Source organism: Mesoplodon mirus, assembly GCF_964341445.2.
Source record: "Mesoplodon mirus genome assembly, chromosome: 2".
Lineage (NCBI taxonomy): Eukaryota > Metazoa > Chordata > Mammalia > Artiodactyla > Ziphiidae > Mesoplodon > Mesoplodon mirus.
The window spans coordinates 48854264-48878635 of NC_138977.1; the positions used below are offsets into that span (position 1 = coordinate 48854264).

Below are 24372 nucleotides of genomic sequence, written 5' to 3' on the forward strand. Positions count from 1 at the left end.
ACTTCTGTTTTCTTATCTGGTGTTAGTTTCTATTAGATTTGGTAGTAAAACTGAATATCTGAAATTTGTGGGGGAAGTTGAAAGTAATGGTAGTAACATTGCTTCTAACGTAGCTGTGTTGTGAGATATCTTCATGATGACCAAAGAGTCACAGTTACCTTGAATGAAATCAGTATTTCTTTATATATATATATATATATATATATATTATATATATATATATATATATATTATATATATATATATACATATATATATAATATATATATATATATGGGGTTTGTGTTGGGATCTCTGGTCAGGATCAGGTTAGTGGAAAAGGGACTCCGTTTTGCAATTTTTGGCCTAGTTTTTTGGGGATATAGACAATTTAATGTAATACATTTCTTAGGAGATGGAATTATGATTCTGAAAGAGCACTTGCAATAATTGCTTGCAGGCAAACCATTCCAGATTTGTTATGAATAGACTAGACTAGAAACAGCAGAGTGGTAATTGGCATCATGAGAAACCAGACTGATTGGAGCTTGCTGCCAGCAACTCCAGGCCATCAAGCAACCAGAGAAGGAGTTGAGGTTGCAAGGTTCCTTTGGTAGTTTTTGCATCCTGATTATTTTGCGTGCCTTTGATACTGTCTTAAGTGACCTGGAGCTGTTTCTTGTGTCCCCTAGAGCAGAGGTCCCCAATCCCCAGGCCGCGGACCACTACCTGTCCCTGGCCTGTTAGGAACGCAGGCCGCACAGCAGGAGGTCAGCGGCTATGGAGCGGAGCTTCATCTGCCACTTCCCTTCACTCCCCATGGCTCGCATTACCGCCTGAACCATCCCCCCTACACCGCCAGGTCCTCGGAAAAATCATCTTCCACGAAACCGGTCCCTGGTTCCAAAAAGATTGGGGACCGCTGCCCTAGAGTAGGACAATCGTCCTTCCAGAAAGGTGGTAGAAATTGGTTACTCAAAAAAATTGGCTTTGGACTTGTGTCTTGTTGTAATTTGCATTTTTATCCCCAGGCTCTCTACTCTCCCCACCACTGTGCTTGTGGGGTTGGGGTAGGGAGGTAGGCTGTGTGTGTGTGTGTGTGTGTGTGTGTGTGTGTGTGTGTGTGTGTGTGTGGTATATTTATTTTTGTTGGTAGATACTTGTTGCTTTGGAACAGAAGAAATTGAGAGCACTGTACTATCAGTAGATTTAGCCTATTTGAAACAAAACCAAAAAATGAAGTAAGTTATTCCTGTTATATATGTACTTGTTTATTTTTATTTGAAATGTTGTACAGACAAATTTGGGAGGTGAATGTTCTCCAAAAACAATAAAAATCTTGTCAATTTTGTATACATAGAACCTATTGTGAAATACTAGGAAAATAATGAATTCATGTTGTGACCTAGCATCGGTAGAGACAAGTGCAAGTGTCCAGCAGGCACAACTGTAATTGGAGATGTGAAAGGAGGGAAAGCTGTTTTGTTTCTTACTTTGCTTAGTCTGTTACTTATATTTGGACAAGACTGTGGTTGTATTTAATTCTATACATGGGACACATCTGGATGAAATATTTGTTTAAATATAATAATACTTTCAGTATTGTTCTGAATGGAGTTTTGAGTTTTATTTATTAGTTAAAGAAAAATGGAAAGGGACTGTATATCAGAGAAGATGAAAAAATCATTGAAGATTTTGATTTTAGACTTTGTTGAAAATCAGGATCAAGTTTTTCTAGATTATAGACTCTTGAAGGTGCAGTAACTATTTGTCATTCTATCCATTGTGTAGTATAAAGCCTGTCACCTAGTAAGCACTCACTAAATATTTGTATAAATGAATGATCAAAATAGTAATTGATCTTTCAAAAGAAAGTTTACTAGGGACTTTTTATAGCATTAGCCTTGAGAAAAATTTTATTTAAGCAATAAATATCCTTCCTCACATTTAGAATATACTAATGGATGACCTTTGCATGATTTTATATATTAGGTTATAATTTTATATATCCTTGCTTAATCCTTTGTTACCTAAGCCTTTTAGGTGTTCCTCACATATCTAGAAGCCTGTCCAACTATTAACATTTATTTTGGAGGTTCTGGTGAAGTTTTAATCATTCTTATTTTTAAACATTATCATCAAAATTAGACCTGGGATACATGTCAAGAAACTGTGATAGAAGCTGTTTAGTGCTCTTTTTGTTAATAAAAACCTATCTTCTTCATCTTAGTTCGCGTTCGATTTTTTTTCCAATAATGATGGAAGGATTACTTTAGAAATTTATGCTTTAGAAATGAATAGTTTGAAATAAATGTGGAAGGCAAACAAATGAACACCCAACAGTATTTTATTAATTTAGTTTAGTAAGAACATACCCAAAGAATTCTGGATCTTTATAATACTAAATTCCGGCAGAAACTTCACAACTTAGTTAGAGTCCATTAAACCTGTATGGAATTTGTATTTAACCGAAGTAGATTTTTTAAAAGTGTCATTTGACTCACCATTCTTCTCTCTTCTCCAAGTACATACATATAGATAGAATCTGCACTGTGGCTCCTTATTTTGTTTTTTGTGTTTTTTTGGTGGTAAATAAATTCTTAATCTGTCAGGGAATTAATTTTTTGTTGTTGTTGTTAAGGGGACAGAAGTTAGATGAGAGGAGATGTAATTTTCATTTGCATTTCCTTGAAAAGTGGAAATGATGAGGGAGTAAGGATAAATCTAGATACATGTTTTAAAACATGCTTATTTCTGATATGAGTTTCTCTTAATAGACTTTGTATCATTAATACTTACTATTTGTAGGGAAGCAGGCAGTCTCATTCACTGTCAGAATGTAAATTCAACCTTAGAGGGCAATTTGGTAACATAAAGTTTTAAATAAAGTTTTAAATAGATGTACCCATCAAGAAATTTACAGTACAGTTATATTCGGGTATGTGCAGAGTATGTGTGCCCTTTTGTTGGGCATGTTCATTGCAGTATTGTGAAATGTTGAAGCAACACAAATGCCCATCAAAAGGGAACTGATTAAATAAATTATAGTATAGTTTTTTAGTGAAAATTTGAGCAACTATCACAATCAAAGAGAGAGATACATATACTAATCTGAAACAATTATGGAGTATTACATTTTTAAAATGGAGATGAAGAAAAGTATGTACAATATGCTTCCATTTGTATAAAAAATAATCTACACTAAGATATGCTTTATATATGTAGGTTATTTCTGGAAGAATACACTAGGGGTGCTTTTTTTTTTTTTTGCGGTATGCGGGCCTCTCACTGTTGTGGCCTCTCCCGTTGCGGAGCACAGGCTCCGCACGCGCAGTCTCAGCGGCCATGGCTCACGGGCCTAGCCGCTCTGCGGCATGTGGGATCCTCCCGGACCGGGGCACAAACCCGTGTCCCCTGAATTGGCAGGCGGACTCTCAACCACTGCACCACTAGGGAAGCCCACTAGTGCTTTTAGGGGTTGGTGAGAGATAGGTTTACTTTTCCCTATGTTCTCTTTTATATAGGAATGTTTTCTGTGTACATGTATTACTTTGCAGATAAAAAACATAGTTTTTTTAAAAAAAGAAAGTAATCTGTGGTGGTAATGAAAAGAATATTACTGTGCTACATTAGACATATATTGAGGGCTTCCCTAGTGGCGCAGTGGTTAAGAATCCGCCTGCCAATGCAGGGGACGCAGGTTCGAGCCCTGGTCCGGGAAGATCCCACATGCCATGGAGCAACTAAGCCCGTGCACCACAACTACTGAGTCTGCACTCTAGAGCCTGTGAGCCACAACTGCTGAAGCCCACGTGCCTAGAGCTCGTGCCCATGCACATCAACGAAGACCCAACGCAGCCAAAACTAAAAAAAATAAAATAAGTTTAAAAAAAAAGACATATATCGAGAACCCCTAGTCATATTGTGGCATGGTTTGGCTTAGGATAAATATAAGGTAAATTCGTGGGGATAGAGTTATTCTAATAATGTATATAGGGTATCAGAAATTTGACCATATTTTGTTAGCCTTTTAATTTAAATTCTGTTTAACTCTTTAATGTATGTATGTCACTTATGCTTGGTCCAGGCTATTTTACACTTCTGCTAAAATATAACTTACAGAGAGAAAAGAGAAAAATAGAGATATTATAAAGTAATGACTACATTTCACACATTTTGAGAGGTGAAGTTTGTTCAGATTTTGTTTTTCTAATAGTTTGTTTTTATGTAGGCGGGTGAAATAATTACATTTATACTGCAACCAATTATTTGTCCTTGTTTTGTTTGAAAATGTGGATTTTGAAAAGTCTCGCCCTTCCCTAAATAGAACAAAATATTTGATGGGAGCAGAACTTCTTTACAAGGAATATTTGATTGAAAAAAAAAAGTTTTATGTGGAGGAACAAACATCAACAAAATGCTAAACCATACAAAATAGAGTTGCTTGCTTTTCAACATATTTCTCTCTCTCTCTGTGTGTGTGTGTGTGTGTGTGTGTGTGTGTGTGTGTTTGGTTTTCTTGCTCCTTGTTCAAAGAAATCAGTGCTGGTCCTAAATAAAATTGTAACTTTCAGAAGATTCCTTTATGCAGTCTTGGTATTTATTAAGCTTCTTCTGTCCTTTTCCCTCACTTTTTGTGGGAGGCTTTTCTCTTCACTTTGGATGTTTGAATCTTCTTATTGTAGTAAGTATTTTCCTTTATGATTTAAGTCACTTACATCTGTTAGTTTGTGTTTGTTTGCATAATTGTTAGTAGGTTAACTATCATTTATGCTTTAATGCTTTTGCCATAGGTGAAAATTAAAGATTTTGAAATCCATTTAGGCAAATAGGAAAACAGGTTTTTTTGCCCACAAATTGAGGTTGAACTAGAAGGAAAGTGGCTTACTATTAGGATGTAGGGTCTTATAGCAGATGTATATGAATCTCCTTTCACACACCATTTTGCCCAAAGTATCCTATGCTGTGGCATAGGTCCTCATATTAACAAAAGAACTAGAAAATAAAATTAAGAATAAATAATTACTTTGCTGTATAACAAAGAATTACAGGGACTTCCTAGTGGCGCAGTGGTTAAGAATCCACCTGCCAGTGCAGGGGATACGGGTTCAATCCCTGGTCTGGGAAGATCCCACATGCTGTGGAGCAACGAAGCCCGTGCGCCACAACTACTGAGCCTGTGCTCTAGAGCCCGCGAGTCACAGCTACTGAGTCTGCCTGCCACAGCTACTGAAGCCCGTGCACCTAGAGCCCGTGCTCCTCCACAAGAGAAGCCACGGCAATGAGAAGCCCGCCCATCACAATGAAGAGTAGCCCCTGATCACTGCAACTAGAGAAAGCCCGCGCTCAACAACGAAGACCCAACACAGCCAAAAATAAATAAATAAATTTATTTAAAAGAAAAAGAATTACAGAAATTCTCAAATATAGATTCTGTTTATATTCAACATTTCTAGTATCTTATTTCAGTGACCTAAAGATAATAGTCACAGAACACATGTTCTTATCATCAGAAATAATTCCTAGTGGTAGCAATACTTTAAAAGGCATTAGTATACAAAACTGGATATCAGATGATTCCTTTATTCATGCATTTGTTATTTAATCAACAAATACTTAAGTCCTTGCTCTATGCCAGAGACTGTGCTGGCCCTGGGTATACCTTGGCAAACAGAGCATTGCCTGCTTTCATCAAGCTTGTGATCTGTAAGGGAGAGACATGTTAAATGATATATAAATATCTGTAATTCTGTTAGAAAGCTATAATCACATCTTTATTAGTAAAAACTTAACGATATATGTCAGAAAACATAAGGGAAGCACCGTATTAATGCTAGAACAGGAAGGAAGGAGACAGTGAATGGTTTGATTGACTTGAATCTTAGGGGGCCCGATTTCTTGTCAAAGTTGGAAAGCCTGTTCTTGGCTTATGGGAAATAAGAATGTATGAACATATGAGTTCCTTGAATTCGAATCTACCATTACTTCTGTTGGAAGAAGGTTTGAGAAACAGAAACTTCATTGATGACTTCTCCTAATCTAAGGATGAAGCAGTTTATTTGAAGTATGGAATGGATTGAGCTGGAAGGAGGAAAATAGTAAGGTCAGTTTTCTAGTTCTTCATAAGCTGTGTCTTAACAACGGACATTATTTTGTTTGAGAACCTCCAAATACCAGACACACTCATACATAAATGAAAGTGCTGTATATGGTCTGAGGGAAAACATTTTTAATATCATTTGTTTTCCATTAATTTCACACATCCTTTGAAGTCAGACCATTCTGGGTTTGAATCTCAACTCTGCTATATAACTATGTACTGTCTGCGACTTGATTTTCTCATCCATAAAGTGAGGGTCATATCATCTGGAGGAAGTATAGTAGATGGTTCAGAGGACAGACTCTGGAGTCAAGTACCTGGGTCCAAATCTTAGCTTCTTAACTTAATTAGCTTAGTTGCGAGTAAGTTGGGGAAGTTGCTTAACTTCTGTGTACCTCAGTTTCCAGAATGGAGATAATAGTAGCTACCTTTCTTTTAGGATTATTGTGAGATTTAATGAGTTAATATATACAAGGCACTTAAAGTGGTGTATCACATATAGTAAGCACAAGGTAATTATTAATGTTATTATTTTGAATTATTATCACCTAGGGTATTGTGAGGGTTAAATAACATGTTTATTTGAAAAACAATGACTTGTATATTGCCTTACACAGTGAAGATATCTCCTAAATAACAGAAACTGAGTAGTAGATACTTTATCTCATTTAATCTTCTTTTTTTTTTTTTTTTTTTTTTTGCGGTACACGGGCCTCTCACTGTTGTGAGCACAGACTCCGGACGTGCAGGCTCAGCGGCCATGGCTTACGGGCCCAGCCGCTCCGTGGCATGTGGGATCTTCCTGGACTGGGGCATGAACCCGTGTCCCCTGCATTGGCAGGCGGACTCTCAACCACTGTGCCACCAGGGAAGCCCTCATTTAATCTTCTTATAAACCTGTTTAGAAGAAATTTTATCTTTTGTTGACTGTACCCAGGACAGTTTCTGATATACAATAGAAAATCCATTGTTGAGTGAATGTTATCCCTTTTCACAGATAAATAAACTAAGGCGCAAGAGAATTACAAAATCTTTCTACTAAAACATGGTATCACTTTGAGGAGACATTACTGGAAAGGCCATTCATATCATCACTGAGATTTGACCATATGTGAATGGTCTTTCCTGTCGTTTTCCTTTCCTTTAAAAAATTCACTTTCTCTAGTTAGGAAAATTTAGACTAGAAGAACTGTTCACCGTAGAGTTATAATTAGATTGGTTAACCTAATTGAGGGATCACTTCAAGTTCAGTTTGTATGGCACTCTCACAAGTACAGGGTTATTTTGTTAATACTGCAGAGCACAAAACATTGTTCCTCTCCCATTGCATTTTGTATATTATATAAGGAAGAAATTTGACAAAGTAAAAAATGTTACTAAACTGAGGCTCAATTACAGTGATAAATATAAAATTAGCTCTACTGTTACTCATCCACTTTATTTGCTATTTAATGATCCAGAAACAGTGTTTCTGAATTTCATTCATCTGAAATATTTTAGTCTCTTGTAGTATTTATGATAAGGTGGGGGGAGGCCATTTCTTTGGTTAATAAATGAGGTTAAAGACGTTCCTAGAAAATGCATATAACCGTGATATGTTATGGCTTGCCTCAGTGATTGTAAATCTGTTGAATGTTAATCTCATTTCTCTTAGATATTTCCTAACAGATTAGTTTATAGAAAACCAGTTTACCGTTAAAAAACTACATTAAATTATTACTTTTGGCACCCTCAAGTCAGCACCTGTAATATATGTGTTACATAATACATATGGCTGATGTAACATTCCTAATTTGGTATTACCTTGCCTCCTTCTTTGCGTATTTAATACAGCCATTAATCTTACTACAAGGCTTTACTAAGGATAAATTGCTACGTAACCCACTTCAACCTCTTTTGTTCAACCAGGAAGCCAGACGTGTTTAAATAGGTTTTTAAAAATATGTTATTATTTCTTTTTTGAAATTGTAGAGTTTTAAAATTTGAAATGGTAAAATAAGAGACTTTATTTTGCCTGTTGAAATTACTTGACAGAAGTTTGGTTTGGAATAGAGCTTCTGTATCTTTAAAAAATACACAGTGAGTCACCCCCTGCTCTTTTGGTAGATGCCTGGCTAGTGAACAGCTAAGCTGCTTTAGGCATGTAATAGAACATTCCATTTCCTGTTCCCTTGCTGACACAGAGGAGTGTTCCTGCTGGCAATGATCTAATCATAGTGCAGTAAGAAACATGGCAGTTTGATAAAACATGGTGGAGACAGCGGCTGAAATGGAAGCATATGTTCTAGAAGACATTCTTGAGGTAGGGCTAGGTTTGTAAATGAAATGAAAGTTGAAATCTGAACAAAGAAATCTTATCTGCCGGAATTATTTTACAGATGAATAGATTAGAGGAGAGAGCAAAGAGAGGCAGAGCATAAAAGCAAGATACGGTCAGACCTTATTCTGTGTGAGAATGTGCCAGTCTAGTTCACATGATTACTAAAACCTTATTTTGTTTAAACCTAATGTTTTGTAAATTGTAGATATATGTTTGATGGGGAAAAAAGAAAAAGAAAGAAAGGGCCTCGGACTTAATAGAAAGCCTTGTGCTGGTGGTGACCTTTAGATTAACTCATTAGAAGGTGGGGTCTGCAAAGCAGCTTTGAGTAGGTTTAGTATCATATGTCTTAGAATTCATTTACATATCTAAGCCCAAAACTCTGCTTGCAGTTAACTATTAAAAACAGCTGGTTATTTTAGTTTCTAGGGTAAAATTAAGCATATATATTAATCTAATGGCTTAATTTAGCTGGTACATTCTGCTTCTAGGTTTTTCATGTGACTTTATTATAAAATAAATTATTAAATTAAAAATTAAAAGACTGTAAAATTTAACTAATGCTTGAGAGCTCACAAAAATCTGCATTTTGAGTCATGAGAATTTTAAATTATATTTTCTTTTTTTCCTGTTTGTGTCAGTGTTATAGAACCTATTTGCGTATAAATCAGTTCAAGAAAATACATGTCAAAGTGAAGCTATAATTGGTTTTGGCTAATATACCATCAGATATTTGTATTTATAGATATATAGATATTTAAATCCCATTTTCTTATTTTGGGGGTTGTAGGGTTCCCCCCCATTAAAAAAAACTGGCTAATTTTCATGATGGTGTAATGATGCTGAGTGGTATTCCTAATACTTAGACTGTTAAGATAATTCATTAAATATTTTACTATCTTCAGGAAGAGAATTTATTAGGGGGAGAGGGCTTGGGAGAATAAGCTGCAAAGGGAAGCTAGGCGGGGTTAACAGGAGAAAAAAGCCTATGCGCATTATAAAGTGCTGCATGATCAATGAGCATTTTCTGGAGTCCCTCAGTGTATGCTTGGAGCTGACATTGCAGCAAGTCTCATGGTTGTTCTGCAGAATGAAAACTGATTCCATTGTATTATCTAGCTCCTTGCAGACACCTGCCAACATACTCTTTACCCCTCTCCTAAGAGCTATTGTCTGAGTTGAATTCTCTGGTTAATTTCCATTCTTTTCCTTTCTTTTTTTTTTCTTTCTTTTTTTTTTAATATATTTTGACAGAATTAGTGAGTCTTCTTAGAAGTGGTATGGTGAATCTTATAAATAGTGATATATACTTTCATCAAGGAACTTCAATAATTAGCAGTGGTCACATGACTATTAGTGGTTCAGATTAAACAAGTCTAATTATAAAGTTCTAGTGGGACATTTTTATTTGCTTTTTAAAATTTTTGCTTTGGATTTTAAAAGAAGCGTAACTTAGAGATTTCAGTAAATTTATATGACATTTTCTTTGGTCATGTAAAATTTCAGCATACGACAGATTTTAGAAGTCTTATTTTATGGGGAAAACCCACTTGGGCATAGTTTTATGCCTTAAGTTTAGGTTTTTCTAATACTATCTTAAAAATTGGCTTTTCATTATTCCCACTAAAACACAAAAGTGTTTAATGTCATGTTAAGATTTTACGTTTACTATTTGTTCATAGTCACTAGTTAGTTACAGAGGTTATTTTACCTCTGTAATTTTGATTTTTCGTCCTAGTTTTCAGTTTCTCTTAATTTGGTTCCTATACACCTGTCGCATTAAACCATACTGAGTTTTCTCTTTATTTAATATTATTTTACTTAGCTGAGTATTTGTCAATTACTGGCAGACTAGAAGTGAAAATTTTCCAACTAGTAATAAAATATTCTTTTCCAAAATTAAAAGTGCTCATAATGACCTAATGCTAAAAATAAAAGTTTAAAAAGAATAGACTTGCTAACTCTGAAGCTAAATATACCATTTTCTAAAGTACCTCATATTGCAAGTGAATAGATATATTTTATACAGTGAGCTTTCTAGAAAAAAATTTTTAACGGGTTAGCTCCTTATGTAAATATCTAATAATGAATAATGAAGTTCATCTATATGTCACAGTGACAATATTATTATTGTATCTAATATTGGGCCAAACAAACTTCTAATATGTGAAGTTTGTCACCATAATTTTCATATTTATGACTGTTTATTGAGCATCTGGAATTTTATATAGATTTCTGATTACTTACATTAAACATAGAATTCCTGCTATTTTTTTTCTTCTTTGAATGTAACTTGGTCTTTTGAATCATACATTTTTACAAGGTGCTTTTATTTAAGTCTTCATAAAAAGAAAACAAAATCAATATCATCAGTGAATTAGTGCAGATTAATTCTCATAATGCTATGGTTTACCTTTTAAATTGTGATTGCTTATTATATATACCCCTGTGTATTTAACCTAAATTTTTAGATGATCATCAAAATCTTGAGTAAAATACTGTAAGTTTCTAAAACTTATAGTAAAACCGGAAAAGCTTGATTTCAACTTATATCATTGCTTCTCAGCTCTCCAAGGTAATGGATTTAATAGAATAACTTGGTTATTTTAATTATGCAAATAATCCAGTCAGTAATTTTCTTCTCCAAACCAAAGTAGTCAAAGTGTTTCTGTTCCTTTTGCCCACCTTAAGTAATACTCAGGAAAATAGCCAAATACAGATGATGGAAAAGGGCTGGGAGCCTATGTAAATATCTCTTTTTTTGTATTGCTTATGTTATTTTTGCTGAGACATGATTATAATTTTAGAATTTTGATGTTCTTCCTCTAAGTCATATATAGTAATGAACCTTAGTACTCAGAAAGATCAGTAAGAAGAAAAAGTCCTCCAAACTTTTTTTGGAAGGGTATATTCCAAATTTGTGTGACCAAGTGCTGTGTATATAAACCTGAAGTTTATACATAAGCTTTTTAAATATGAAAACATAAAACATATGAGAGGTCATTTCAGAAACTTGATTACTATATATTCTGGTTTCATTGTTTCTATTTGAACCATGTTTAGTAGTTTTTCAATAAGAATTGCTTTAGAAATGAGAAATTTTCACAAATCTTTTAATTTTAATCAAATTCAAAATACTTTCTTCAGGTTATAGCATTTGATATATTTTTGCTTTAAAAAAGTAGCAAGTTTTTGAAAATAAAAATATTTACAGGGCTTCCCTGGTGGCGCAGTGGTTGAGAGTCCGCCTGCCGATGCATGGGACACGGGTTCGTGCCCTGGCCCGGGAGGATCCCACATGCTTCGGAGCGGCTGGGCCCGTGAGCCATGGCCGCTGAGCCTGCGCGTCCGGAGCCTGTGCTCCGTAACGGGAGAGGCCACAGCAGTGAGAGGCCCGCGTACCGCAAAAAAAAAAAAAAATATATATATATATATATATATATATATATATATATATATATATATATATATTTACAGTGTTAAGTATAATAACTCTCATGCCCAATCTTGTTCCTTTGTCAGCTGGAGCCAGTGTCTAGCTTCATCTGTACTTGATTTGACAGGTTGTAATACATAATCTAAAAGCCTTAAATCTCTGTCATTGTTCCTTAGAGATTCAGTGGTTGAGGATTTGGCTGAACTGTTTACGGTGTAACTAAATTAAGGGTCAGATTTAAACATATTAAGTAGGTTTATTATGGAACCATTTCTTTCTCTGTATTTATCTTGACATCAGAGGGTTTTTAATAAAATAAGCTTGAAAGAGTCACAGGGACACTATTGTTTCCTTTTGATTTGTCACCATTATGGACTAGTGGTAAATAGTGTATTTTCATCTAAACAGGGGAAGTCCATTTGCTATTTATCATAAAAATTATTTTTAGTAATGATATAAAATCTCTGTGAAGTAGACTCTTTTGACAGTTACTTCCTATATTTCTTTTTAGTCTATAAAATAGATTGGCTTATATAATGCACATCATTTATATATTTTATCAGTAAGTCTTCCGTGGATTTCTAAAGTTCTGTATCTATATAGTTAGTATAATACTGGTGGCATTTTTCACTAGGAAGAGTTGGAGTTACTCTTAGGACATAAATATAATTTGATCTGGAGACAGAAAAGTTTAGCTAAATAAGTAAATTATTTGAATTAATGTAAGTAACATTTTCCATTCATTAAGAGGCTTTGGAAAGATTGGACATTTGGGGCAGATTGAATCTTATAATTTCGCTTCAGTATTGAGCATCTTTAACATGCTAGGCACTTGAAATTCAATGAGCTTATTAGTCCAGCTAACTTTGCTTCATGAAAGTAAAAATTCGGAAGATAGAATGTCTGTCATTGGTATTTAAACATTCTTGGATTCAGGATGTGTATAGATTTGTATTCGAATACTAGTATTTTACTTCATTTGTTCATCTGAATAGTTTGAAACCCATGTTTTTAGCATTCTGAATTTTTTAGTATGCAAATATTTTTCTTTAAGCACCTTTACGTTATCTTTTTTGTGCTTATCTAATTGTTATGCATATTTATGAATGTCAGGCTGTCTAGAAAGTCCCCTAGATCCCATTTTCGTCTTTTTATCCGCAAAGATTTTTCTATTACCAATTCAATCAGTATGTTGTTATACATAATGTGTATGTATATATGTGTATGTTCATGCAACACACTCACATATATGCTTACATAAACTCTGTATACACACATCCATGTTCATGCTACATTATGCTTTATGAATACTCTTATGTATATATGTGTATTTTTATGCAACACACTCACATATATGCTTACATATACTCTGCATACACACATTCATGTCCCTGCTATATTATGCTTTATGAATACTCTTATTTGAAAGTCGAGTCTATCTTGAACAGAGGGGCAGAAGTTGCAACATTGCTTTCACACACCAACTTTGGGAGAATGCATATAGGTGTAGTAGAAGATGACTAAGAGATACACTTATGTTAGTTAATAATCCCTCTAAAGAAGACTGATATTTTAGTGGAGTATAAAGGCTTCAAACAGCTTGCAAAAAGATAGTATAACTAGAGGTATGTGAATTAATCTGTTACTACTCTCACATGAGAGTAAAGGCAGGGTCATCCAAATGCCACTGGTCCCACATTAATCCAACATAGTCCAGTGGTTAATGTGGAGGATGCTGTGAAGCATGCATTAGGAAAAGTCTACATCATGTATTATCTGCATATACATGTAGCAACATAGGCACTTTCCTGGTTCTGAATTGTTAGGGGCCCTGTTCTGACCCTTGACTGAAGAACTCAGTCTGATGTGAAATGACTTGATCACTACAAACTTGCTGAGTATCAAAGTCCTGCTTAATCATTGGTTCGGTTTTAATATATAGCTTCCAGGTTTGCCAAGACAAAGGTCTTTCAGGAGGTGTTTGTAAATGTATGTGAGATAACTTTTGGTTTAATGAGTGGTTAGATTAATATTGGCCATTAATATTGGTCTTGGATGGAATCACGCTTCTAACTAACTGGCTGCATGTCGATAGATACGTATATGTTGTACATAGGATGCCCACATAATTTTATGGTGGCAATAGAAATTGACCGCATTAGTTACAATTTGTTGAAAATTTAAGTGATTATACAGAGGGATTGTGTCATTACATGTTAACATAATTTTATAAAAAATAACTGTTATCCAAAAGAAAAACAACTGAGAAGAATGGCCTTATTTTACATTTTTACAAATATATTTTAAGTCTGGCTTAATAGAAGATAACTGGACTCATATATCTGCTTTTATATTCAGTCTGTTGCAATACATTATTTTGGAGGAAGTCTAAGAAGAAAATGTCTTACGTTTATATGAGGGTAAAAAAAGGGGAAGAATATTTTAATAACCCTTTTGATAATTGTGGATATTCTTCTTTGATACCACTCCTAAAACTACTCAAATGGGGGTTTCCTGGAGGTCAGTTTCAGGATGTAATCTGAAACATTATCAATGAATTTTCTGAGCTTTGTTCAATTAAAACCCACTGGGTTTTTGTGTGTTTTGAATAGATCTTTTGGTGCATGATTTTGTAGCACCATACATTGGCAATTGGAAAATACTGATTTACTGACTTTCAAATATTGCTGCATTTTATTCTGCAATAATAACATTGGCTAATATCACCACTGTTCTCCTTAGAAAAGTAAAAAGTGGGAAGCTGTCACATTCAGTGACAGATATAAGTTTTCCAAAATTCTAACGTATACTTGAAAGCTTGATTTTATCACTGATGACAAAGAAAGTGAGTTGTTTTCCTTGAAATGATATTGGTGTTCGTGAAAAAAACTATTGGTTTAGCTCACATTTATATAAGTGTTTTCTTGAGACAACTACGGTACCTTGGTATGGAGCAGAAATGTTTCCCATTTTGTTACACAGAATATTTAAAAGTAATATACTCAAGGTTGAAAATTTAAAAATGAGTACTTTTTACTGCTTCATAATGGAAACTCACCTTTTTTTTTTCTTTCACTTAATTATGAGTGCATGACAGAAGAATATGATGATTCGTGATATGACCATGATTCGTGTAAAGGGAACAGCAGTTTTACCCACCATTACTTTTGTATCATCAGTACAAGTGTCAACACAGTGAAACAGGCAAATAACATTTTAGTACTGTATTATAAAAATAGTTTTAACTTCAGAGACCCTCTGAAAGAGTCTTGAGGATCCCCATGGATCCTGTGGACCATACCTGAATAACCGCTGGTTTAGTATATTGCCCAAGTTTACAGTCAGTAATGGCAGAAAACTAAGATTTAGATTTAAGTCTATTTGATTAAAATGTTTTCTTTTACCATTTTATCAAATTTCTTAATTTATCACATAGTCCCAACTTCTCTAATCACTTTTGTCACTCTCTCTAGGTTTCTTTTTCCTTCAACTACAATGTAGCAGATTTAAGACATGGGAAACATTTTGTGGAAAAAAATTTAAATACTGCTTTACAATTATAAGCCCTAGATTAGTCATTCAGAATCTATGAAAAAGGATTTTGAGGATTCCCGAGTGAAATAGTGAGTGAAAGAAGCTAGACATAAGTAGAAAGTGGTTTTGCTTGAGGAATAACATTCTGTAAGTAACACTTTTGATTTTGGTAAGGATAATTAAAAACTTAAATGGGTTATACATTTCATCAAATGTCATATGTTACAGTTCTAAATGATTAGGAAAGGACTTTGTAAATTATAACTATTTGAATATTCCTATCTTAGCAAGTAGAAACAAGTATATGAAGTATTTGTAAAATTTGAATATTTTTCTTTTTGAAGGTTTTAGGCTTCTTTTCTATATTCTGTCACAGGTGCCAGCTGGTTTTCATGCAGTCACAGAAGTCCTTTCTTTGAGACTAGTTCTATTTTGTATTGTCTATGAAAATGAAAAATGAGATTAAGATAATATATATCTTGGTTATCCAAAGGCTAAGCTGTTTCAAATTCCTTTGCATAGTAGCAAATTAAGTCATTTAAAATCTACTTCATACTTTCCTCTTGTATTTATATGTACTGTGTTTTTGCCACAATTTAATTTTGAAATTGGCACTGAAATCATGTGGTCCCATAGGAAAAGATGGTCAGTTACATCTGCACATCTCTGTCTTTACACTTCTTAAGTGCTGCAACTCTTCTCCCAACCTCCAAATTCCAAGGGACTGTTGAGATGAGGAGCAATGTTGAGCCAGTGTTAAACTGCTTGTTGGTGTTTTCTGCTCCCTGAATTCCTTCTTTAGTCTCAGACCTTTTATCATTTAGCCTCTTTCTCTGAGTTTTGATACCTGCTGCCCACTTTATTTTGATTTCTTATTCCTGCTACAGATGGTCTAGATTCTGCTCTTCTACTTGATGTTTGATTGTGACCAGCCTAACTCCTTGATTACAGACCTTCTCATACAGACCTTCTCATTTGTTGACCTTCTCATTTGTCTATCTAGTGTTTATCCTTAACTGGTTCTAACCTTGAATTTGTCCTGTTGCCATTTCCCTAGTCTTTGTCACATGTTCTACATTTGTAATCATAAAAAGATCAACATATATTTGTATGAACCGTTTAAGCAAGTTTGAGAAATACAGTTTCTGAATTCTTATGTTCTATAGAAAATACTGGTTAAGATTTTCCAAAAACTTGTGCTGGTGTTTAAGTGTTCACAGACATTGGAAAGTTTTCCTTTTTATTATTTTTTGTCACATTTGTACAATATTTGTTATCTTCCCAAAATATCTTTCTCAGTTTCTTTTTCCTGATTTTCTTCGTTTTATCTATGAAATAAAGCAAATGGAGATAATAGTAGATGGAAAATTACTTTCTTCTATGAAGCTTTATTTATTTAAAAAAACAAAATATTAAGATTAAGCCCTATAAATGTCATTTGAAAAAAATCTTGTCAGGTGGATCATCATTCTGTAAATATTTTATGAATTACAAAGAATATATCTTTTATAAAGTGTAATAGGTAAGTGAGAATGCTGAATTATGTTGACATTGATTTTTAAGTATTTCTAGAGTATATTTAATAGGCTTCCTTTTTCATTGTCTTGAGCTTATAGTATTATTATATGATTTTCTGTGAATAGTTTTATTCTTGGTGTCTTCCGTGACTTAGCATTGTATCTTGAACACAGTAGATGCTTGTTTCTCAATTTTTTTTTTTTAAGAAGATGTTGGGGGTACGAGTTTATTAATTAATTAATTTAATTTTGCTGTGTTGGGTCTTCGTTTCTGCACGAGGGCTTTCTCTAGTTGTGGCAAGCGGGGGCCACTCTTCATCTCGGTGCGCGGGCCTCTCACCATCGCGGCCTCTCTTGTTGAGGAGCACAGGCGCCAGATGCGCAGGCTCAGTAGTTGTGGCTCATGGGCCTAGTTGCTCCGCGGCATGTGGGATCCTCCCACACCAGGGCTCGAACCCGTGTTCCCTGCATTAGCAGGCAGATTCTCAACCACTGCGCCACCAGGGAAGCCCTGTCATTGTAATTTGAGTTATACAATGAAGGAATTACCCTCCTATCTTTTTCTCTTGGGAAGTTCTTTGAACTCTTAGCTTTGGTTAGGTATATACATGGAATGAGGAAGAAGAACTAAAAGTTAATCACATTACTCAAATCAACCCAGGTGATCAGTAGGTTGGAGTTCTAAGACTTAGAGTCTTCGTATATTACTTGAAATAAGTTTTTTTTTTATTCTCACGCTTCTGAATCTCTAAAGTTAAATTGTACCATATAGTTTCTCTAAGATCCCTTCTAGATATAAAAGTCTTAACTAGAACTCTTAAGACAGTGGCTTCAGTAATGTCTAAACAAAAAGTTTGAGATGATGGTGTGTATCTCTCATGTATTTCAAAAGCTTTATAACCTGTTTTTCTTTGTTACTTCACATTTAAGAACCAAATCCAAGCTTAGTTTTGCACCTGAACCATCTTTTATTTGACATTCTTATACCCACCCAACTTTATTTTTATGATACTTAATATGAATTGTTTGCCTTTACATTATATTCTAATATTCTGTTAGTACTTACATTGTTTACCTGCTACCCTCTTCAACATCTATTCATTATTCAAAGTCCTACTGCTTCCCTAGGGTTTTCTCTCTCTAGTTTTCCTTTCAAGTTGATTATCTCCTACCCTTTTCTGCTCTTAAAAAGTAGTGTGAAACTGTGTACATTTAAAATATTTTAATGTCTCTATAATGTCCTTGGTAAATGTTAAATTCTTTAATATGGATACCTTGGCTCTTTTTAAATTAAAAAAAATTACTTCTGTATTTATGTAAAAGATATTTCATCCCACAAAAGAATTTGAAGTAGCTTATAAAAGTATATATTATAGGGGCTTCCCTGATGGTGCAGTGGTTGAGAATCTGCCTGCTAATGCAGGAGACGCGGGTTCGAGCCCTGGTCTGGGAAGATCCCACATGCCACGGAGCACCTGGGCCCATGAGCCACAACTACTGAGCCTGTGCGTCTGGAGCCTGTGCTCCGCAACAAGAGAGGCCACGACAGTGAGAGGCCCGCGCACCGCGATGAAGAGTGGCCCCCACTTGCCACAACCGGAGAAAACCCTTGCACAGAGGCGAAGACCCAATACAGCAAAAATAAATAAATTAATTAATTTTTAAAAAGTATATATTATAAAAAGTAAAAATACAAAAGGCAGAATTAGTAAATGAAGACCAGAGGTAAAAGTAGTACACAGAAATGCATATACAATATATAATTACTAGACTTAGATTGAATTAACTAGCAACCAGAGCCAAATTAGAAACTTGATGAGTTTTGAGGTTTGTGTTATTCATAAACTTCACAACCTTACTACGTAATCTGGATAACTGATATATTTCGTGCAATTTAGGGCTCAAAAATTTTTTTCCTTTGGGTCCCTGTATTGGAGGAACTGCTTGTTGTAATACATAACTTCATCATTCCAAAAGTAAACAAGCTTTATATTGTTTCTACAGAATGTAAGCGAAGGGTTTTCTGTTAAAATTCAGTTGGGTTAAAAAAAAAATAGTACTGTAGCCTGAGTACTCAGTTTTCTGGTGGTCTGGTTTGTTTCAAGGATAAAATTTAGAACATCCGGAGCAGAGGTTGCAAACTCATGGTTTCTTGGCTATATCAGATTTAGAAATGTATTTTATATAGCTCACATAATGTTGGCCCACATGATGGCCATTTATTTACATTTTCTTTATATTATCTCATAACTTTTGTGTAGTTTTCACTGTTCAGGCCTTGCAAATGTTGTGTTAAATTTGTCCCTGTAGGGGAGGAAAAACTTCTCTACCCTCTTATATTCAGTGACTGAGACCTGCAAATTAAACTGATAGCAGATTAGCAGGAGAGAAGATTTATTACACATGCACATGGGCGGGGGGGCTCATAGAAAAGAAGTGAAAACCCAAAGAAGCAGTTAGGCTTGGGAGCTTATATGCCATTTTAACAAAGGGTGATAAATTGTGTCCTGACTAGCCAAAGGAAAAAGAATTTGGGCTTCTAGGGTGGTAAATTGTAGGAAGGTAACTATATGGGAAAACTAATTGGTAGATAAGGATTATTTATTGAAGTTTCTTATGCAGACTTAAGTTGGAGCCATCTCCAGTGAAAAGAGTCATCTCCAGTGATTGAGTCTTTCTCCTCTTCCTGGTTTGGGAGAGGGCAGGAGGGTATACTTCACAAAGGGGAAATTTGTGTTCTTTTAGGCAGAAAGGGGTAGGGCAGTAGAGTTCCTTCTGCATCTGCCTCTCATTTGCCTTCAGTCAAAATAATCCTTATGCCAAAGTGGTATATTTTGGGGTGGCATATTCTTTTTTTTTTTTTTTTTAGATTTTGGGGGTAGGAGTTAATTAATTAATTTATTTATTTTTGGCTGTTCCGGGTCTTCATTTCTGTGTGAGGGCTTTCTCTAGTTGTGGCAAGCGGGGGCCACTCTTCATCGCGGTGCGCGGGCCTCTCACTGTCGCTCCCTCTCTTGTTGCGGAGCACAGGCTCCAGACGCGCAGGCTCAGTAGTTGTGGCTCACGGGCCCAGTTGCTCTGCGGCATGTGGGATCCTCCCAGACCAGGGCTCGAACCCGTGTCCCCTGCATTAGCAGGCAGATTCTCAACCACTGCTCCACCAGGGAAGCCCTGGGGTGGTATATTCTAATGTCCTTTATCCCCTAAGTGTTTTATGTTTTTTTAAAATTACTGTGAGTGATAATTCTTTATATTTTATTTGGCAGTTGCTTGTTGCTTATATATAGAAATGCAATGGACATTTGTATATTGAACTTGTATCCTACTGGCTTGCTAAATTCACTAGTTCTACCAGGATTGTTTGATGGTAGGATATTCTACATACATGGTCACCACTGCAAATTAAGTCAGTTTTTTCTCTCCTATTTTTATGCCTTTAATTTTTTTATTTCTTCCTTTATTGCCCTAGGTAGGACCTCCAATAAAATGCTGAATAGAATTGGTGATCTGTGGACAACACTGCCTTGTTCCTGATGTTAGGGGGAAAAGTTCAGTTTTTCCTAATTAAGTATGATGTTATCTATACTCTTTTTTTTTTTTTTTTGAAGGATATTAATTTATTTATTTTTGCTGTATTGGGTCTTCGTTTCTGTGCGAGGGCTTTCTCTAGTTGTGGCAAGCGGGGGCCACTCTTCATCGTGGTGCGCGGGCCTCTCACTATCGTGGCCTCTCTTGTTGCGGAGCATAGGCTCCAGACGCACAGGCTCAGCAGTTGTGGCTCACGGGCCTAGTTGCTCCGCAGCATGTGGGATCCTCCCAGACCAGGGCTCGAACCCGTGTCCCCTGCATTAGCAGGCAGATTCTCAACCACTGCACCACCAGGGAAGCCCCTATACTCTTTTTTTGATTCTCTTATCTGGTTGAGATGTTCCCTTCTATCCCTAGTTTGCTAGGAATTTTTATTATCAAAAATAACATATATATATTTTTTTTAGTTGAAGCATTTCAGTTTATTTTACTGAATAAGGTATTTTACATTTGTTGATAACTCTCTACTTTGTTCCAAGTTATTTATGTGGCTTACAAAAATACATATGAAATAAAAGAATCATTGGAGACAAAAAAAAGAACATGTTAAAATGTAACTATAATACAGTTGACCCTTGAACAACACAGGTTTGAACTGGGCAGGTCCACTTATACATAGATTTTTTTTCAGTAAATCCATACTAAAGTATTGATACTACATGATCTTCAAGCAGTTGAACAGTTGGTTCTCAGATGCAGAACTGTGGATACAGAGGGCCTACTGTAAGGCTTCTGACTTTCAGCTGCATGGGAGTCAGCACCGCTAACCCCCCTCTCACCGCCCCATGTTGTTCAAGGGTCAACTGTACTCAAAACATGTACTGTGAGCACCTCTAAGGTGGGTTAGTGAGAGCTGAACTTGGCACCTAGGTTCAAAAGATATTGAATTGTCGGGTGTTCTATCTGTTTCTATTAAGATGATCCTATGATTTTCCTCTTTTATTCTGTTATTGTGTGAATTATATTAATTGACTCTTGGATTTTAAGCCAACTTTGTATTCTTGGGATAAACTTCATTTGGTCATGATGTATGACCCCTTTTGGATATGGCTGGCTTTGGTTTACTAGTATGTTATTAAAGATTATTGTTCTTCACAAGGCATAGGGGTCTTTAGTTTTCTTTTCTTAAAAAACCTTTGACCATTTTTGTATTAGAGAAATGTTAGCCTCATAAAGTGATTGGAAGTATATCTTTCTCTTCTATTTTCTGAAAGCTTGTTGGAATGATTGAATTGACCAGTGAAGCCATCTATACCTAGTGTTTTATTTGTGGGAAAATTTTTAATGAAAAGTTGTTTCTTTGATAGAAATATAGCTGTTTAGCTTTTCATTGTCAGTTTTGATAGTTCTAAGTATTGTAAAGAGTTTGTCTATTTCAATCTAAGTTGTTGAATTAATTGACATAGAGTTCTTCATAACAGTCTTGTACTCTTTAAATGATGGTAAGATCTGTAATAATCTTCCCTCTTTCAATCCTGATATTGATAATTTGCATTTTTAATGTTTCTTTTCTACTGTGAGTATCAAAAGCTATAAATTTCCTTTTCATACAGTGGTTATACCACACATTTTTATGTGTTGTGTTTTCATTATTACTTAGTTCTAAATGTTTTATAATTTTCCTTGTGATTTCCTCTTTGACTCATTCTGCCTTTCTCAGCTGGGGTTTCATGGGAGAATTACACTTTAATGCTTAAGACATCTCTTTTCTCCTGTGCCTGTATAATGATACTGTTTATATAACATCCTTGGGAGAATTGAGAAAATAGTCTTTCAAGTCATTTTTGGACATCTGTGGTTCAGATGAGGAACTATTTTTGAGAACGGTTCTGTGGATTATTTAAGAGTATTTTATTTTATTTCTAAAATGTTGGGGTGTTGTAGGTTTCCAATTATGTGTGGTCAGAGAATATACTGTAGTCTGATTTCAATTCTTTTAAATGTATTGAAACTTGTTTTATGGTCCAAAATATGGTTCATTTTGGTAAATATTCCATGCATACCTAAAAAGAATATATTCTCTGCAGTTGTTGGGGTGAGTGTACCATAAATGTCAATTAGATTATGTTAATTAATAATGTTCAGGTCTTTTATATCCTGACTGATTTTCTGTCTACTTGTCTACCAACTACTAAGAGATGAGTTTTGAAATTTTCAACTATAATTATGGAGAGTCTCGTGTTTTCTTTCTGATCTGTCAGTTTTTGCTCCGTTATAATTTGGAGGTCAGTTATGAGGTACATAAACATTTAGGATTATTATGTCTTCTTGCTAAATTGATCCTTTTATGTAATTAAATGTCCCTCTTTATCTTTGTTAGTATCCCTTGTTTTGCCTAGATTCTACTTTGTTGGTATATCTTTCTCCGTTCTTTTAACCTCTCTCTGTCTTTATATTTAAAGTGTGTTTCTTATAGATGGCATATAGTTATTTCTTGCCTTTTTATCCAGACTGTCAATTTCGCCTTTTAGTCAGTGTATTTGGTCCATTTTCACTTAATGTAATTATCAATATTTTATGTTTGAGTCTACCGTCTTGCTAATTGTTTTCTACTTGTCCCATTTGTTATTGCCCCTTTTTCCATTGTTAATGTATTTTATTAGATTGAGTATTTTTAGTATTCCATTTTATTACCTCTGTTGCCTTAATACCTCTTTTTATTATTTTTAGGTGGTTGTTTTAGGGTTTGCAGTATACATATTTTAACCCATAGCTGCCTTCACATAATAATATACCACTTAACACATAATGTTAGGAACATTATACCAGTTTATTTTATTTCTCTCCTGTGTCTCTTGTGGAATTATTGCCATATATTTTATTTCTACATATGTTGTGAACCTCCAGAATAGATTATTATTTAAAGGTTTTTTTTTTTTTTAATGAGGAAAAGATACCCATTTTTGTATCACTCTGGTGTTCTTCATTACTTTGCACGAATTCAGTTTTATTGGGTATCTACTTGAATAATTTACATCCACTTGAATAATTTTCCTTAATGTTTCTTATGGTGCAGGTCTGCTGGCAACAAAGTTTCTAAGATTTTGTCTGTAAATATCTATTTCCCCTTAGGTTTGAAGTATATTTTCACAGCATGTAGCGTTCTAGCTGTTGTAAGATTTTTTCCTTTATTATTGATTTTCACTGGGTTTATTGTTGCATGCCTTGGTGCAGTTTGCTTTGTGTTTATCCTGCTTGAAATTTGTTGAGTTTATCCTGCTTGAAATTTGTTGAGCTTACTGAATTTGTGAGTTTATATTGTTCTCATTTCAAGAATTTCTCAGCAATATTTCTTCAAGCATTTTTTTTTTCTGTCCTCTTCCTCTCTCTTCCTGGGAATTACACACTGTTACATCCTGCTAAAGGTAGCATTGCCTCTGTACATTTTTTCAGTCTTTTTCTCTTTGAGCTTTAGTTTGGATAGTTTCTATTGCTCTGTCTCAGGTTCATTGGTCCTTTATTCTGCAGTGTGATTCAGTTAATTTTCAGTAACAAATACTGTGCTTTTCAGCTATGGAAATTCTGTTTGATCTTTTAATTTTATATTTTTTATTTCTGTCTTCAATATGTTCACATTTTTCTTTGTGTCTTTGAGCATATTTTAAAGAGCTTAAGAGTCTTGTTCACTAATTCTATGCCTGTCATTTTAAGATCTGTTTCTGTTTATCTGTTTTTTTTCCCCCAGTTACAGGACATACTTTCTTGCTTCTTTGCAAGTCTAGTAATTTTTATTTGGTGTTGGACAGTGTGATATAACATTGTCAAATGTCTAAATATTATTGTCCTTTAAAAAGTATTGAATTTAATTTTGGCTAGTAGGTTACTTGCAAATAAGCTTCATTCTTTTGAGGCTTGTTTTGAAGCATTCTTATCTAGCATTCTATACTCTAAAGTTAGA

At 34.8% G+C, this 24372-nt stretch overlaps 1 protein-coding gene across 10 annotated transcripts in view; it reads left to right on the plus strand.

Annotated features, from left to right (window-relative positions):
• Window positions 1-24372, plus strand: part of ANKRD17 (ankyrin repeat domain 17) — a 159145-nt gene that overhangs the window by 24135 nt on the left and 110638 nt on the right. Inside the window, exon 1 of one of the 10 annotated variants that reach the window (XM_082639944.1) lies at window positions 8226-8381. The exons of 7 other annotated variants lie outside the window; for them this stretch is intronic. In XM_082639944.1, coding sequence (XP_082496070.1) covers window positions 8328-8381 — 54 coding nt within the window. In that variant the 5' untranslated portion in view covers window positions 8226-8327. Of the gene's footprint in view, window positions 1-8225; window positions 8382-24372 lie in introns of those variants that run through there. 2 more of the 10 variants (XM_082639945.1, XM_082639939.1) reach the window with 2 other exon arrangements.